The sequence below is a fragment of the Mustelus asterias genome, unplaced genomic scaffold, assembly GCF_964213995.1.
Source record: "Mustelus asterias unplaced genomic scaffold, sMusAst1.hap1.1 HAP1_SCAFFOLD_2768, whole genome shotgun sequence".
In the NCBI taxonomy this organism is placed as follows: Eukaryota; Metazoa; Chordata; class Chondrichthyes; order Carcharhiniformes; family Triakidae; genus Mustelus; species Mustelus asterias.
Window position 1 is genome coordinate 30,001 of NW_027592713.1, and position 14,701 is coordinate 44,701.

Below are 14,701 nucleotides of genomic sequence, written 5' to 3' on the forward strand. Positions count from 1 at the left end.
GCTTACCAACCACTGAGGTTAGACTCACCGGTCGGTAATTTCCTGGGCTATCCCTATTCCCCTTCTTGAAAATAGGAACCACATCCGCAATCCTCCAATCCTCCGGCACCTCTCCGTCTCCATCGACGATGCAAAGATCATCGCCAGAGGCTCTGCAATCTCTTCCCTCGTCTCCCACATTAACCTGGGGTACATCCCATCCGGACCCGGCGACTTATCTATCTTGATGCCATTCAAAGATTCCAGCACAACCTCTTTCTTAAAGTCCACAGACTCAATCTTTTCAGTCCACCGCAAGCCCACAGTACATCCACCCAGATCCTTCTCCTCTGTGAAAACCGAGGCAAAATACTCATTGAGCACCTCTGCCACTTCTACGGTTCCGTACTGATTTTCCCGCCTTCACCTTTTATAGGCCCTATTCCTTCACGTCTCACCCTTTTACTCTTCACATATTTATAGAACGCCTTAGGGTTCTCCTTAATCCTACCTGCCAAGGCCTTTTTGTGACCCCTTCTGGCTCTCCTAATTTCCTCCTTTGGTCCCTTCCTACAAGCCGTATACTCTTCTAGATCCCTATCTTTGCCAAGCTCTCTGAACCTTTTGTATGCTTTCCCTTTCTTCGAGACTAGGTCCCGCACAGCTTTCGTGCACCATGGTTCCTTTAACCGACCAACACCTCCCTGTCTGCTCGGAACATTGTCCTGTCAAACGGCACAACATCGTGGGCCGAAGGGCCTGTTCTGTGCTGTACTGTTCTATGTTCTATGTAAACTCTAGACAGACATTCCTTGAAAAGCTGCCACCTCTCTTCAGTACATTTCCCCGAGAATACCTCCTTCCAATTTACTCCTCTAAATTGCTGCCTTATGTCTTCATATTTCCCCTTACTCCATATAAATGCTTTCTTAGCTTGCCTGATCCTCTCTTTTTCCAATGCAAGCGTAAAGGAGATAGAGTTATGATCGCTATCCCCAAGATGCTCTCCCACTGAGAGATCTGACACCTGTCCAGGTTCATTGGTCAGTATCAGATCAAGTACAGCCTCTCCTCTTGTAGGCTTGTCCACATGCTGTGTCAGGAAACCCTCCTGAACACACCTAACAAACTCCTCCCCATCCAATCCCCTTACCCTATGGATATTCCAATCTATGTTTGGGAAATTAAAGTCTCCCATCACAACAACTCTGCTATTACTGCATCTCTCCAGGAGCTGTTTCCCTATCTGCTCCTCCACCTCCCTGTTACTATTGGGCGGCCTATAGAAAACTCCCAGCAAAGTGATCGACCCCTTCCCACTCCGAACTTCCACCCACAGAGACTCTGTAGACAATCCCTCCACAGCATACACCTTCTCTACAGCTGTGACACTATCCCTGATCAGCAGTGCCACTCCACCCCCTCTCTTGCCTTCCTCCCTGTCCTTCCTGAAACATCTGAATCCCGGCACCTGGAGTATCCAGTCCTGACCCTGAGACATCCAAGTCTCCGTAATGGCCCTCCACATCACACTTCCTGGCATCGATCCACGCTCTGAGCTCATCCCCTTTATTCACTATACTCCTGGCATTAAAGTAAACGCATCTCAATCCATTGGTCTGAGCTCTCCCCTTCTCTTTCCCCCGTCCATCCTCCCTCTTGCACTGTCTATAACCCTTCTCTGTTTGCGAGCTAACTTCCTCACTCTCAGTCACCTCGTCTCGATCCCCTCCCCCCAATCTATCTAGTTTAAACTCTCCCCAGTAGCCTCAGCCAACCTTCCCGCCAGGATATTGGTCCCCCTGGGATTCAAGTGCCACCCGTTTTTTGTGTACAGGTCACCCCTGCCCCTAAAGAGGTCCCAATGGTCCAGGAACCTGAATCCCTGCCCCCTGCACCAGTCCCTCAGCCACACATTCATCCTCCACCTCACTCCATTCCTGCCCTCACCTTCCCGTGGCACAGGCAGCAATCCTGAGATTACTACCTTTGCTTTCCTCCTTCTCAGCTGTCTCCCTAATTCCCTATACTCTCTTTTCATGACCCCTTCCCCCTTCCTTCCCACATCAGCGGTACCAATATGTACCGCTACCTCTGGCTCCTCTCCCTCCCGCCTCAGGATTTCTGGGAGTCGACCAGTGACATCCTGGATCCCGGCCCCAGGGAGGCAGACCACCATCCGAGACTCCCGCCTGCCTCCGCAAAATCGCCTGTCCGACCCCCTTACTGTCGAGTCCCCGATTAACACTGCCTTCCTCCTCTTTTCCTTAGCCCTCTGAGTTACAGGGCCGGACTCCACCCCGGAGACACGGCCACTGCTGCTTCCCCCAGGCGGGCTGTCCCCCCCAGCAGTACTCAGGCAGGAGTACTTGTTGTGTAGGGGCACATCCACCGGGGTGCTCTCAATCACCCGAGCTTTACCCTTCCTGGCCGTCACCCACTTGGCCTCCACCCGTGGCCCTGGTGTGACCACCTGATGATAGCTCTTGTCTATCACCTCCTCATTCTCCCTTAACAGCCTAAGATCCTCGAGCTGCAGTTCCAGCTCCTTAACACAGCCCCTCAGGAACCGCAGCTCAACACACCCCTCACAGATGTGGATGTCCGGGAGGCCAGGTGCCTCCAGGACCTCCCACATCCTACACTGGGAACAACACACTGGCTTAACACTCATATTTCACCCTTTATACCAAGGTACAAAGAGAAAAGTAAATAAGAATTAAAAACTAAGAATTAAAACTCAGTGAGAGTGTGTGTGAGAGAGAGAGTGTGACAGTTTTTTATTTTAATTCTTTTGATTTATGGGATATGGACCCAGTGTTTATTGCCCATCACTAATTGCTGCCGTGAGAAGGTGAGTTGCCTTTTGAGTCACTGCAATCCCTGTGGTGTAGGTACACCCATGGCGCTGTTAGGGATTTCGACCCCCCAGCCACAGTGAAGGAAAGGCCAATATGTTTCCAAGTCGGGGATGGTGCGAGGGGCTCGGAGGGGGAAAACTTTCAGGCAGTGGGTGTTCTCCATGTGTCTGCTGCCCCCCGCCACCCCCACCCCGCCCCACCTTGTCCTTCTGGATGGTCGGGGTAGGACATTTGGAAGGTGCTGTGGAAGGAGCCTTGGCGAGTCACTGCGGTGCATCTTGTAGACGGTTCACACGGCTACCGCTGTGCGTCGGTGGTGGAGGGAGTGAGTGTTTGTGGTTAGCGTGTCGATCGAGCGGGGCTGCTTTGTCCTGGATGGTGTCGAGCTTCTTGAGTGTTGTCGGGAGCCGCACTCATCCAGGCGAGTGGGGAGTTTCCCATCGCACTCCTGACTTGTGTCCTTGTGGATGGTGGACAGGCTTTGGGGGGAGTCAGGAGGTGAGTTACTCTCCGCAGGATTCCCAGTGGACAGGCTTTGGGGGGAGTCAGGAGGTGAGTTACTCTCCGCAGGATTCCCAGTGGACAGGCTTTGGGGGGAGTCAGGAGGTGAGTTACTCTCCGCAGGATTCCCAGTGGACAGGCTTTGGGGGGAGTCAGGAGGTGAGTTACTCTCCACAGGATTCCCAGCCTCTAACCGAGCTTTGCGATTACCTGTCCTCTGAAACACTCGGTGCGGGCAGTCTGTAGTTGTACAAACAATTGGCATCTGTGACCGTAAAACACTATTGATTTGATTTGATTTATTATAGTCACATGTATTAACATACAGTGAAAAGTATTGTTTCTTGCTCGCTGTGCAGACAAAGCATACCGTTCATAGAGAAGGAAAGGAGAGGGTGCAGAATGTAGTGTTACAGTCACAGCTAGGGGTGTAGAGAAAGATCAACTTAATGCGAGGTAGGTCCATTCAAAAGTCTGACAGCAGCAGGGAAGAAGCTGTTCTTGAGTCGGTCGGTACGTGGCCTCAGACTTTTGCATCTTTTCCCGACGGAAGAAGGTGGAAGAGAGAATGTCCGGGGTGCGTGGGGTCCTTAATTATGCGGCTGCTTTTCCCCGAGGCAGCGGGAAGTGTAGACAGAGTCAATGGATGGGAGGCTGGTGATGGATTGGGCTACATTCACGATCTTTTGTAGCTCCTTGCGGTCTTGGGCAGAGCAGGAGCCCCAGACCAAGCTGTGATACAACCAGAAAGGATGCTTTCTATGGTGCATCTGTAAAAGTTGGTGAGAGTCGTAGCTGACATGCCAAATTTCCTTAGTCTTCTGAGAAAGTAGGGGCGTTGGTGGGGCTTTCTTAACTATAGTGTCGGCGTGGGGGGGACCAGGACAGGTTGTTGGTGATCTGGACACCTAAACACCTGAAGCTCTCGACCCTTTCTACTTTGTCCCCGTTGACGTGGACAGGGGCATGTTCTTCACTGCGCTTCCGACACTTGTGAACCCACCTCTCCACCCACCTGATGAGGCCACACAGTGGCACAGTGGGTTAGCGCTGCTGCCTCACGGCACCAGGGACTCGGGTTCCATTCCCGGCTGGGGTCACTGCCTGTGTGGAGTCTGTACGTTCTCCCCATGTCTCCATGAGTTTCCTTCGGGTGCTCCAGCTTCCTCCCACAGTCCCAAAGATGTGCGGGTTAGGTGAATTGGTCATGCTAAATTGTCCCTTAGTGTCCAAAGATGTGCAGGTTAGGTGGATTGGCCATGCTAAATTGTCCCTTAGTGTCCAAAGATGTGTAGGTTAGGTGGATTGGCCATGCTAAATTGCCCCTTAGTGTCCAAAGATGTGCAGGTTAGGTGGATTGGCCATGCTAAATTGTCCCCTCAGTATAACCCGAATAGGCACTAGAGTGTGGTGACTAAGGGATTTTCACAGTAACTTCATTGCAGTGTTAATGTAAGCCGACTTGTGATAAATAAATAAACTTTAACTTAATGAAGGCGCTCCGAAAGCTCGTGATTCGAAGTAAACCTGTTGGACTTTAACCTGGTGTTGTGAGACTTCTTACTGTGTTTACCCCAGTCCAAAGTCATGTTATTAACAATATAGCTTTGCGGCTCCCTGTGTTCTTAAAGAGCTCGGTCCAGGCAGTCTGTCGCTGCCTAAACAGTTGGTATCTGTGACTGTAAAACACTGCTGGTTCCCTCATGAGAAAGCCTGTTTGTGAGGAGGATCATTTCAGCTTCACATTGCAATTTCAGATAGAGCCAATTTCATCAGTTGGACCCAGAAATCCAAGCTGATATAGCCAATTTCCCAGAAATCCAAGCTGATGTAGCCAATTTCCCAGAAATCCAAGCTGATGTAGCCAATTCGTGTATGGTTCTGGTCACCCTATTATAGAAAGGATATTATTAAACTAGAAAGAAATCATAGAAACCCTACAGTGCAGAAGGAGGCCATTCGGCCCATCGAGTCTGCACCGACCACAATCCCACCCAGGCCCTACCCCCACATATTTACCCGCTAATCCCTCTAACCTACACATCCCAGGACTCTAAGGGGCATTTTTTAACCTGGCCAATCAACCTAACCCGCACATCTTTGGACTGTGGGAGGAAACCGGAGCACCCGGAGGAAACCCACGCAGACACGAGGAGAATGTGCAAACTCCACACAGAAAGTGACCCGAGCCGGGAATCGAACCTGGGACCCTGGAGCTGTGAAGCAGCAGTGCTAACCACTGTGCTACCGTGCTACCGTGCCGAAAGAGTGCAGAAAAGATTTACTAGGACGCTCCCGGGACTTGATGGTTTGAGTTATAAGGAGAGGCTGGATAGACTGGGACTTTTTTCTCTGGAGTGTAGGAGGCTAAGGGGTGATCTTATAGAGGTCTATAAAATAATGAGGGGCACAGATCAGCTAGATAGTTAATATCTTTTCTCAAAGGTAGGAGAGTCTAAATGTGGTGAACCATCGTTGGTTACCACTGTGGGGTTATTCCAATGTGGCTGTTGGGTTAGGGTGTTGACACTGTGGGGTTGTTATAATGTTGTTGTTGGGTTAGGGTGTTGACACTGTGGGATTAATATACCTGTGGTGGATGCTGTTATGGCACATCCCGGTCGGGCCCCGCCTCCTGGGGAGAGGTATAAGACCCTCTGCTCAGGCGGGACCCCTCCAGTCTGGAATGGTGTACTCGTGTTTAAATAGTTCCATTGTTTGTCAATAAAAGCCTTCAATCGCTGAAGCCTTGTACCTCGTGCTTGATTGTCGCGCATCAATTTTATTGACAAACACGAAACTCTCGACAGTAAAGAGAGTATGGAGCAAATGCTGAAACCAGAGCGTCTGACGCTGGACCCACGTGCGGTCGGTGCCTCTAACACCTTCGACCACTGGCTGAAGTGTTTCGAGGACTACCTGGCAGCCTCTGCAGCAGTTACTACGGATAACGACAGACTCCAGGTCCTCCATGCGAGGGTAAGCGACACGGTCTACCTCGCGATTCGTGCGGCCACCACTTACCCGAGGGCCCTCGAGCTCTTGAAAAAGCGATACACGAGACCACCCAACAAGATTCACGCTCGTTACCTCCTCGCTACACGACGTCGGCAGACGGGCGAAACAATGGAGGACTACGCCAATGAGCTCTTGCAGCTGGCCAGGGGCTGCGACTGCAAAGCTGTGTCGGCTGAGCAGTACATGTACGACCTCGCCCGAGATGCGTTTGTGGCAGGGGTAGGGTCTTCGTACATCCGGCTCAAGCTGTTGGAGAAAGGGAATCTCAACCTGACCCAAGCGATGGAGATGGCTGAGATGCTGGAGGCGGCGTCGAAAAGCTTGGCTCTGTATCCAGAAGACCACGTGGAGACAACGTGGCAGGAGCAGTCACAAATCCCTCCTCGCCCCACGGGCTCGCGCTCCCATATCGACCCGACGACGGCGGCAGCCCCAGGCGGCCCGCGGTGCTATTTTTGCGGAGGAGCCAAGCATCCATGGCAACAGTGTCCAGCTAAAACGGTGATCTGCAGTCAGTGCGGTAAAAAGGGGCACTACGCGAAAGTCTGCAGATCGAAGCCCAAGAACGGCAGTGCAGCCTGTGACCCTCCAGAACGGAGACAATCTCCATCGGCGTCGCAGTACCCACGAGGTCCGACCACGTGCGAACCCAGGACGACGCCATTGTGGCTGGCGGAGGAGGAGGAGGACCACCAGGAGTCGTTACGCTTGGCGCCCTCACCCACGTGCGATTCATGGGGGCGGCCATCTTGGTCGACGACGACCAGGAGCGACCAGCAGGGGTCCTCAGCATCAACCTCGGCTGCCTGCAGTGACGTCCAAGGGCCAACGGTGGCGTCGATCACCCTGGACCAGGCTAAGCATCACAGGCTTGACTGTTCAATGATGAACATCAAGGTAAATGGTCGTACTGTGTATTGTCTGTTTGACAGTGGGAGCACCGAGAGTTTTATTCACCCTGACACTGCAAAGAGGTGTGGACTCCGGGTTCTACCTGCCAAACAGACAATTTCTATGGCATCACGGTCCCGGTCTGTACCGATCCAAGGACGTTGTGTGGTAACTCTGGAGGTGCAGGGCACAATTTACGAGCGATACAGGCTCCTTGTGTTGCCGCACCTTTGCGCGCCAATTCTCCTCGGACTAAACTTTATGGTCCACATGAAGAGTGTGATCCTACAGTACAGTGGGCCACTCCCTTCGCTGGCAGTAGGGAATCAGCCGCAGCCTCCAAATCGTCCAAAGCGCCCCGCATGCAATCTTTCCACACTAAAGATCACCACACCCTCTTTATTTAAGAATCTGGTACCAGGCTGCAAGCCCATCGCTACTAAAAGTAGGCGTTACAGCGCTGAAGACCGGATCTTCATCAGATCTGAGGTTCAGCGGCTCCTCAAAGAAGGGATCATACAGTCCAGCGCTAGTCCGTGGAGAGCACAGGTCGTGGTGGTTAAAAGCGGGAACAAACCCCGGATGGTCATCGACTACAGTCAGACCATTAATCGTTATACGCAGCTGGATGCGTATCCTCTCCCGCGCATATCTGATATGGTCAATCAGATTGCGCAGTACCGGGTGTTCTCCACCATAGACCTTAAGTCCACCTACCACCAACTCCCCATCCGCCCAGAGGACCGACAATACACGGCTTTTGAGGCGGATGGTCGTCTGTATCAGTTTCTTAGGGTTCCATTTGGTGTCACCAATGGGGTCTCGGTCTTCCAGCGTGCTATGGACCGAATGGTGGACCAGAACGGGTTGCGGGCTACCTTCCCGTACCTGGATAACGTCACCATCTGCGGCCATGACCAGCAGGACCATGACACAAACCTCCAGAACTTTTTGCGCACTGCGTCTCGCCTGAATCTGACCTATAACAGGGAGAAGTGTGTATTCCGTACGCGCAGGTTAGCTATCCTGGGATACGTGGTGGAAAACGGGGTCATCGGCCCTGATCCAGACCGTATGCGCCCCCTTACTGAACTTCCCTTGCCCGCTAGCGCAAAAGCACTGAGGAGATGCCTCGGCTTCTTCTCTTATTATGCGCAGTGGGTCCCCAACTACGCGGACAAAGCCCGTCCGCTCATCAAGTCCACGACTTTCCCACTCACGCCGGAGGCCCAATTGGCCTTCAAGGCTTTGAAAAGCGACATTGCGAAAGCCACGATGCACGCGGTGGATGAATCCATCCCTTTTCAGGTGGAAAGTGATGCATCGGATTTCGCCCTAGCCGCCACACTAAACCAGGCAGGCAGGCCCGTCGCGTTTTTTTCCCGCACCCTTCAAGGTCCCGAAATTCGGCATTCAGCGGTGGAGAAGGAGGCCCAGGCTATTGTGGAGGCCATCAGACACTGGCGCCATTACCTGGCGGGGAAGCGGTTCACCCTGATCACGGATCAGCGATCCGTGGCGTTTATGTTCAGTAACACGCAGAGGGGCAAGATCAAGAATGACAAGATCTTGCGGTGGAGAATTGAGCTCTCCACCTATAATTACGATATTATGTATCGTCCAGGGAAACTCAATGAGCCCTCGGATGCCCTCTCGCGCGGAACATGCGCTACCATGCAGGAGGACCACTTGAACGCCCTCCATGATGACCTGTGCCATCCTGGGGTCACTCGGCTCTACCACTTCATAAAAGCCCGCAACCTGCCCTACTCGGTGGAGGATGTCAGGTCAGTAACGAGAAGCTGTCGGATTTGCGCGGAATGCAAACCGCACTTTTACCGACCTGACCGGGCACAATTGGTCAAGGCCACTCGCCCCTTCGAGAGGCTGAGTGTGGATTTTAAGGGCCCCTTCCCTCAATGGACCGGAACGTGTACTTTCTCAATATCATAGATGAATACTCCCGGTTCCCGTTTGTTGTCCCCTGTGCGGACACGTCGACTGCCACGGTGATCAAGGCATTCCGTGATCTTTTTACCCTGTTCGGGTACCCCTGCTACATACATAGCGACAGAGGCTCGTCGTTCATGAGTAACGACTTGAGGCAATTCCTGCTCTCATACGGGATTGCCTCTAGTAGAACCACGAGTTACAACCCTAGGGGCAACGGACAGGTGGAGAGAGAGAATGCTACAGTCTGGAAGGCTGTCCTATTGGCGCTGAAGTCCAGGGGCCTTCCAGTCTCCCGTTGGCAGGAGGTCCTTCCAAATGCGCTTCATTCCATTCGCTCCCTCCTGTGTACGGCAACCAATGCTATTCCCCACGAGAGGATGTTCTCATTCCCTCGGAAGTCGTCCTCGGGGATCTCATTACCAGCCTGGTTGACGTACCCAGGACCCGTCCTTCTGCGGCGACATGTAAGGGCCCGCAAGTCCGACCCCTTGGTCGAACCGGTCCAACTCCTCCACGCCAACCCTCAGTATGCCTATGTGGCATATCCTGACGGGCGAGAGGACACAGTCTCGATTCGAGACCTGGCGCCCGCAGGGGACGTAGCAACTCCTGTCGCTCCCATACCCCCTGTCACGAATCCCCTATCACTTATTTCTTCCCCGGACGTGGCGCGGTCAGCACCGGGACCAGTGCATAACAGTTATACTCCCATGTACAGCTTGCCTGAGACTCGGAGATCGGCGCCACCACAGAAGGTACCGGGATCCCCTGCACCACCGCTTCACCAGGGTCAACCGGCCCGTGAGTCCTCGAGGGGACAGCCGGACGCTGTTTTGGAGAGAACGCCACCGCAAGCACCTGCTCCGGTGTCACAACCGGTGTTGAGGAGATCACAGCGACGGTGCGGTCCTCCAGACCGTCTGGACTTGTAGATTTTTTTGTATATATGTAGTCTGTTTTCGCACCCCGCCGGCCTTTGTTTTCAAAGGAGGGGTGAATGTGGTGAACCATCGTTGGTTACCACTGTGGGGTTATTCCAATGTTGCTGTTGGGTTAGGGTGTTGACACTGTGGGGTTATTCCTATGTTACTGTTGGGCTAGGGTGTTGACACTGTGGGGTTGTTATAATGTTGTTGTTGGGTTAGGGTGTTTACACTGTGGGATTAATATACCTGTGGTGGATGCTGTTATGGCACATCCCGGTCGGGCCCCGCCTCCTGGGGAGAGGTATAAGACCCTCTGCTCAGGCGGGACCCCTCCAGTCTGGAATGGTGTACTCGTGTTTAAATAGTTCCATTGTTTGTCAATAAAAGCCTTCAATCGCTGAAGCCTTGTACCTCGTGCTTGATTGTCGCGCACCACTAAAACTAGAGGGCATAGGTTTAAGGTGAGAGGGGAGAGATACAAAAGTGTCCAGAGGGGCAATTTTTTCACAGAGGGTGGTGAGTGTCTGGAACGAGCTGCCAGAGGCAGTAGTAGAGGGGGGTACAATTTTATCTTTTAAAAAGCATTCAGACAGTTACATGGGTACGATGGATATAGAGGGAGATGGGCCAATGTGGGCAGTTGGGATTAGCTTAGGTGTTTAAAAAAAAAGGGGCAGCATGGACAAGTTGGGCCGAAGGGCCTGTTTCCATGCTGTAAACCTCTATGACTCTATTTCCCAGAATTCCAAGCTGATGCAGCCAATTTCCCAGAATTCCAAGCTGAGTTTTAAAGTATGGTTAAATTCGCTTAAGTTAGCTTCCAAGCAGAGAGGAATTAGTTCCATTCGGCAGAGATACCTTAAAACAAAGCCCTGTGACGGGGCAAACCACACAGAGGATCCCACAGTGCCCGTGAGCAGGTGAAGTGTCGACCGATCGCGCTGTCAAAGGACCCGTCCAACTGTTGATGGAGAGTAGACTGAGGGAGGAGTGATTGGTTGGATTTGTCCTGTTTCTTGTGGTGGGGAGTAGGATATTAGAGGGGGGACTGGGAGAGTTTGGGTTGCGTTCGGGGTTCCTGGGAATTTAACACATTCTGGCTCCTTCCTGTCCCTCAGGTGAAGGTCTCCCTCCTCGAGGCCCCGGGCTTGAACCTGACGTCCGAGAGCAACGTTGAACACCAAACCTGCGTCTGTTCCATGGACAGTGTGACAATCAGCTGGCAACTAATCGCCACAGGACTGGGTCAGTCTGTAACCCACGCCCAGGCTTCAAACACGGCCTACACTGCAATCAATCAACCCAACCTCCTCTTCCCTGTCCACTGACCCCTGGGTTAGGGAGGGGGGGGTGAATCAGCCTGGGCTCCCGATCCCTGTCCACTGACCCCTGGGTTAGGGAGGGGGGGGGGGGTGAATCAGCCTGGGTTCCTGCTCCCGATCCCTGTCCCCTGACCCCTGGGTTAGGGAGGGGGGTGAATGAGCCCGGGTTCCTGCTCCCGATCCCTGTCCACTGACCCCTGGGTTAGGGAGGGGGGTGAATCAGCCTGGGTTCCTGCTCCCGATCCCTGTCCCCTGACCCCTGGGTTAGGGAGGGGGGTGAATCAGCCTGGGTTCCTGCTCCCGATCCCTGTCCACTGACCCCTGGGTTAGGGAGGGGGGCTGAATCAGCCTGGGTTCCTGCTCCCGATCCCTGTCCCCTGACCCCTGGGTTAGGGAGGGGGGTGAATCAGCCTGGGTTCCTGCTCCCGATCCCTGTCCCCTGACCCCTGGGTTAGGGAGGGGGGTGAATCAGCCCGGGTTCCTGCTCCCGATCCCTGTCCACTGACCCCTGGGTTGGGAGGGGGGGCGGGGAATCAGCCTGGGTTTGTTCTCCCGGTCCCTGTCCAGTTCTCTCTCTGTCTCCCTCTCTCTGCCTCCCTCTCTCTCTGCCCCCCTCTCTCTCTGCCCCTCTCTCTCTCTGCCCCTCTCTCTCTCTGCCCCCCTCTCTCTCTGCCTCCCTCTCTCTCTGCCCCCCTCTCTCTCTCTGCCCCCCTCTCTCTCTCTGCCCCCCTCTCTCTCTCTGCCCCCCTCTCTCTCTGCCTCCCTCTCTCTCTCTGCCCACCTCTCGCTCTCTCTCTGCCCCCCTCTCTCTCTGCCCCCCTCTCTCTCTGCCCCCCTCTCTCTCTGCCCCCCTCTCTCTCTGCCCCCCTCTCTCTCTCTCTCTCTCTCTCTGCCTCCCTCTCTCTCTCTGCCCACCTCTCGCTCTCTCTCTGCCTCCCTCTCTCTCTGCCCCCCCCCCCCGCCTCCCTCTCTCTCTGCCCCCCCCCCGCCTCCCTCTGTCTCTGCCCCCCTCTGTCTCTGCCCCCCTCTGTCTCTGCCCCCCTCTGTCTCTGCCTCCCTCTCTCTCTGCCTCCCTCTCTCTCTCTGCCTCCCTCTCACTCTGCCCCCCTCTCTCTGCCTCCCTCTCTCTCTGCCCCCCCTCACTGCCTCCCTCTCTCTCTCTGCCCCCTCTCTCTCTGCCTCCCTCTCTCTCTGCCCCCCCTCACTGCCTCCCTCTCTTTCTCTGCCCCCTCTCTCTCTGCCTCCCTCTCTCTCTGCCCCTCTCTCTCTCTGCCCCCCTCTCTCTCTGCCTCCCTCTCTCTCTCTGCCCCCTCTCTCTCTGCCTCCCTCTCTCTCTGCCCCCTCTCTCTCTGCCTCCCTCTCTCCCTCCCTCCCTCTCTCCCTCCCTCCCTCTCTCCCTGCCTCCCTCTCCCTGCCTCCCTCTCCCTGCCTCCCTCTCTCAGCCTCCATCTCTCTGCCTCCCTCTCTCTGCCTCCCTCTCTCTGCCTCCCTCTCTCTGTCTCCCTCTCTCCCTCTCTCTCTCTGTCTCCCTCTCTCTCTCTCTCTGTCTCCCTCTCTCTCTCACTGTCTCCCTCTCTCTGTGTCTCTTTCTGTCTCTCTCTGTCTCTCAAACTTTGCCTCTCTGTCTCTCTCTGTCTCTCTCTCTGTTTCTCTGTCCCTCTCTCTCTCTCTCTCTGTCTCTCTCTTTCTCTCTAACTATGCCTCTCAGTCTCTCTCTTTCTGACTCTTTCTCTCTCTCTCTCATTCTTTCTCTCTCTGTCTCTCTCTCACTCTCTCACACTCTCTCTCGCACTCTGTCTCTGTCTCTGTCTCTCTCTGTCTCTCCAATTCTGCCTCTGTCTGTCTCTGTCTGTCTCTGTCTCTCTCTCTCTTTCTGACTCTCTCTCTCTCTCTCACCCTTTCTCTCTCTCTGTCTCTCTCTCACCCTTTCTCTCTCTCTGTCTCTCTCTCACACTCTCTCACACACTCTCTCACTCTCTCCATCTCTCTCTCTCACTCTCTCATTCTCTCTCTCTCACACTCTCTCACACTCTCTCTCTCTCTCTCACACTCTCTCTCACACTCTCTCTCTCACTCTCTCTCTCTCTGTCTCACTCTCACACTCTCTCACACACTCTCTCACTCTCTCCATCTCTCTCTCTCACTCTCTCATTCTCTCTCTCTCACACTCTCTCACACTCTCTCTCTCTCTCTCTCTCTCTCACACGCTCTCTCACGCTCTCTCTCTCACTCTCTCTCTCTCTGTCTCACTCTCTGTCACACTGTCTGTCACACACTCTGTCTCTCTCTGTCTCACTCTCTTTCTCTCTCTCTCTGACCCAGGTGAACAGAATTTAACAGTTTCAGCAGAATCGGTTGCCTCGGACACTCCGTGTGGGAATGAGGTGGTGATTGTTCCAGAGAAAGGAGCCGTCGATATCATCCGTAAACCACTCCTTATCAAGGTCAGTGACTGGATACTGCGAGGCCTGGAGAGAGTGGACGTGGAGAGGATATTTCTGCTCATAGGAAAAACTAGAACCAGAGGGCACACCCTCAGGTTAAAGGGAGAGAGAGAAACAGGGATAAGGAGGAATTTCTTCAGCCAGAGAGTGGGGAATGTGTGGAACTCTTTGCCGCAGAAGGCTGTGGAGGCCGGGTCATTGAGTGTCTTTAAGACAGAGATAGATAGGTTCTTGATCAATAAGGGGACAGGGGTGATGGGGAAAAGGCAGGAGAATGGGGATGAGAAAAATATAGAAACATAGAAAAACTACAGCACAAAACAGGCCCTTCGGCCCCACAAGTTATGCCGAACATATCCCTACCTTTTAGGCCTACCTATAACCCTCCATCCTTTTAAGTCCCATGTACTCATCCAGGAGTCTCTGAAAAGACCCTATTGAGTTTGCCTCCACCACCACTGACGGCAGCCGATTCCACTCGCCCACCACCCTCTGTGTGAAAAACTTCCCCCTAACATTTCCCCTGTACCTACCCCCCAGCACCTTAAACCTGTGTCCTCTCGTAGCAGCCATTTCCACCCTGGGAAAAAGCCTCTGAGAGTCCACCCGATCTATTCCTCTCAACATCATATGTACCTCTATTAGGTCTCCTCTCATCCTATGTCTCTCCAAGGAGAAAAGACCGAGCTCCCTCAGCCTATCCTCATAAGGCATGCCACTCAATCCAGGCAACATCCTTGTAAATCTCCTCTGCACCCTTTCAATCTTTTCCACATCCTTCCTGTAATGAGGCGACCAGAACTGAG

The 14,701-nt window shown here is 53.6% G+C and overlaps 1 protein-coding gene across 1 annotated transcript in view; it reads left to right on the forward strand.

Annotated features, from left to right (window-relative positions):
• The window catches only part of LOC144490007 (pregnancy zone protein-like), a gene marked incomplete at both ends in the record, with an annotated part of 42,593 nt that extends 28,698 nt beyond the window's left edge, over window positions 1-13,895 (forward strand). Inside the window, 2 exons of the mRNA XM_078207832.1 lie at window positions 11,248-11,374; window positions 13,774-13,895. Of these exons, the coding sequence (XP_078063958.1) occupies window positions 11,248-11,374; window positions 13,774-13,895 (249 nt within the window). The remainder of the gene's footprint in view (window positions 1-11,247; window positions 11,375-13,773) is intronic.
• Between the last annotated feature and the right edge of the window lie 806 nt (window positions 13,896-14,701).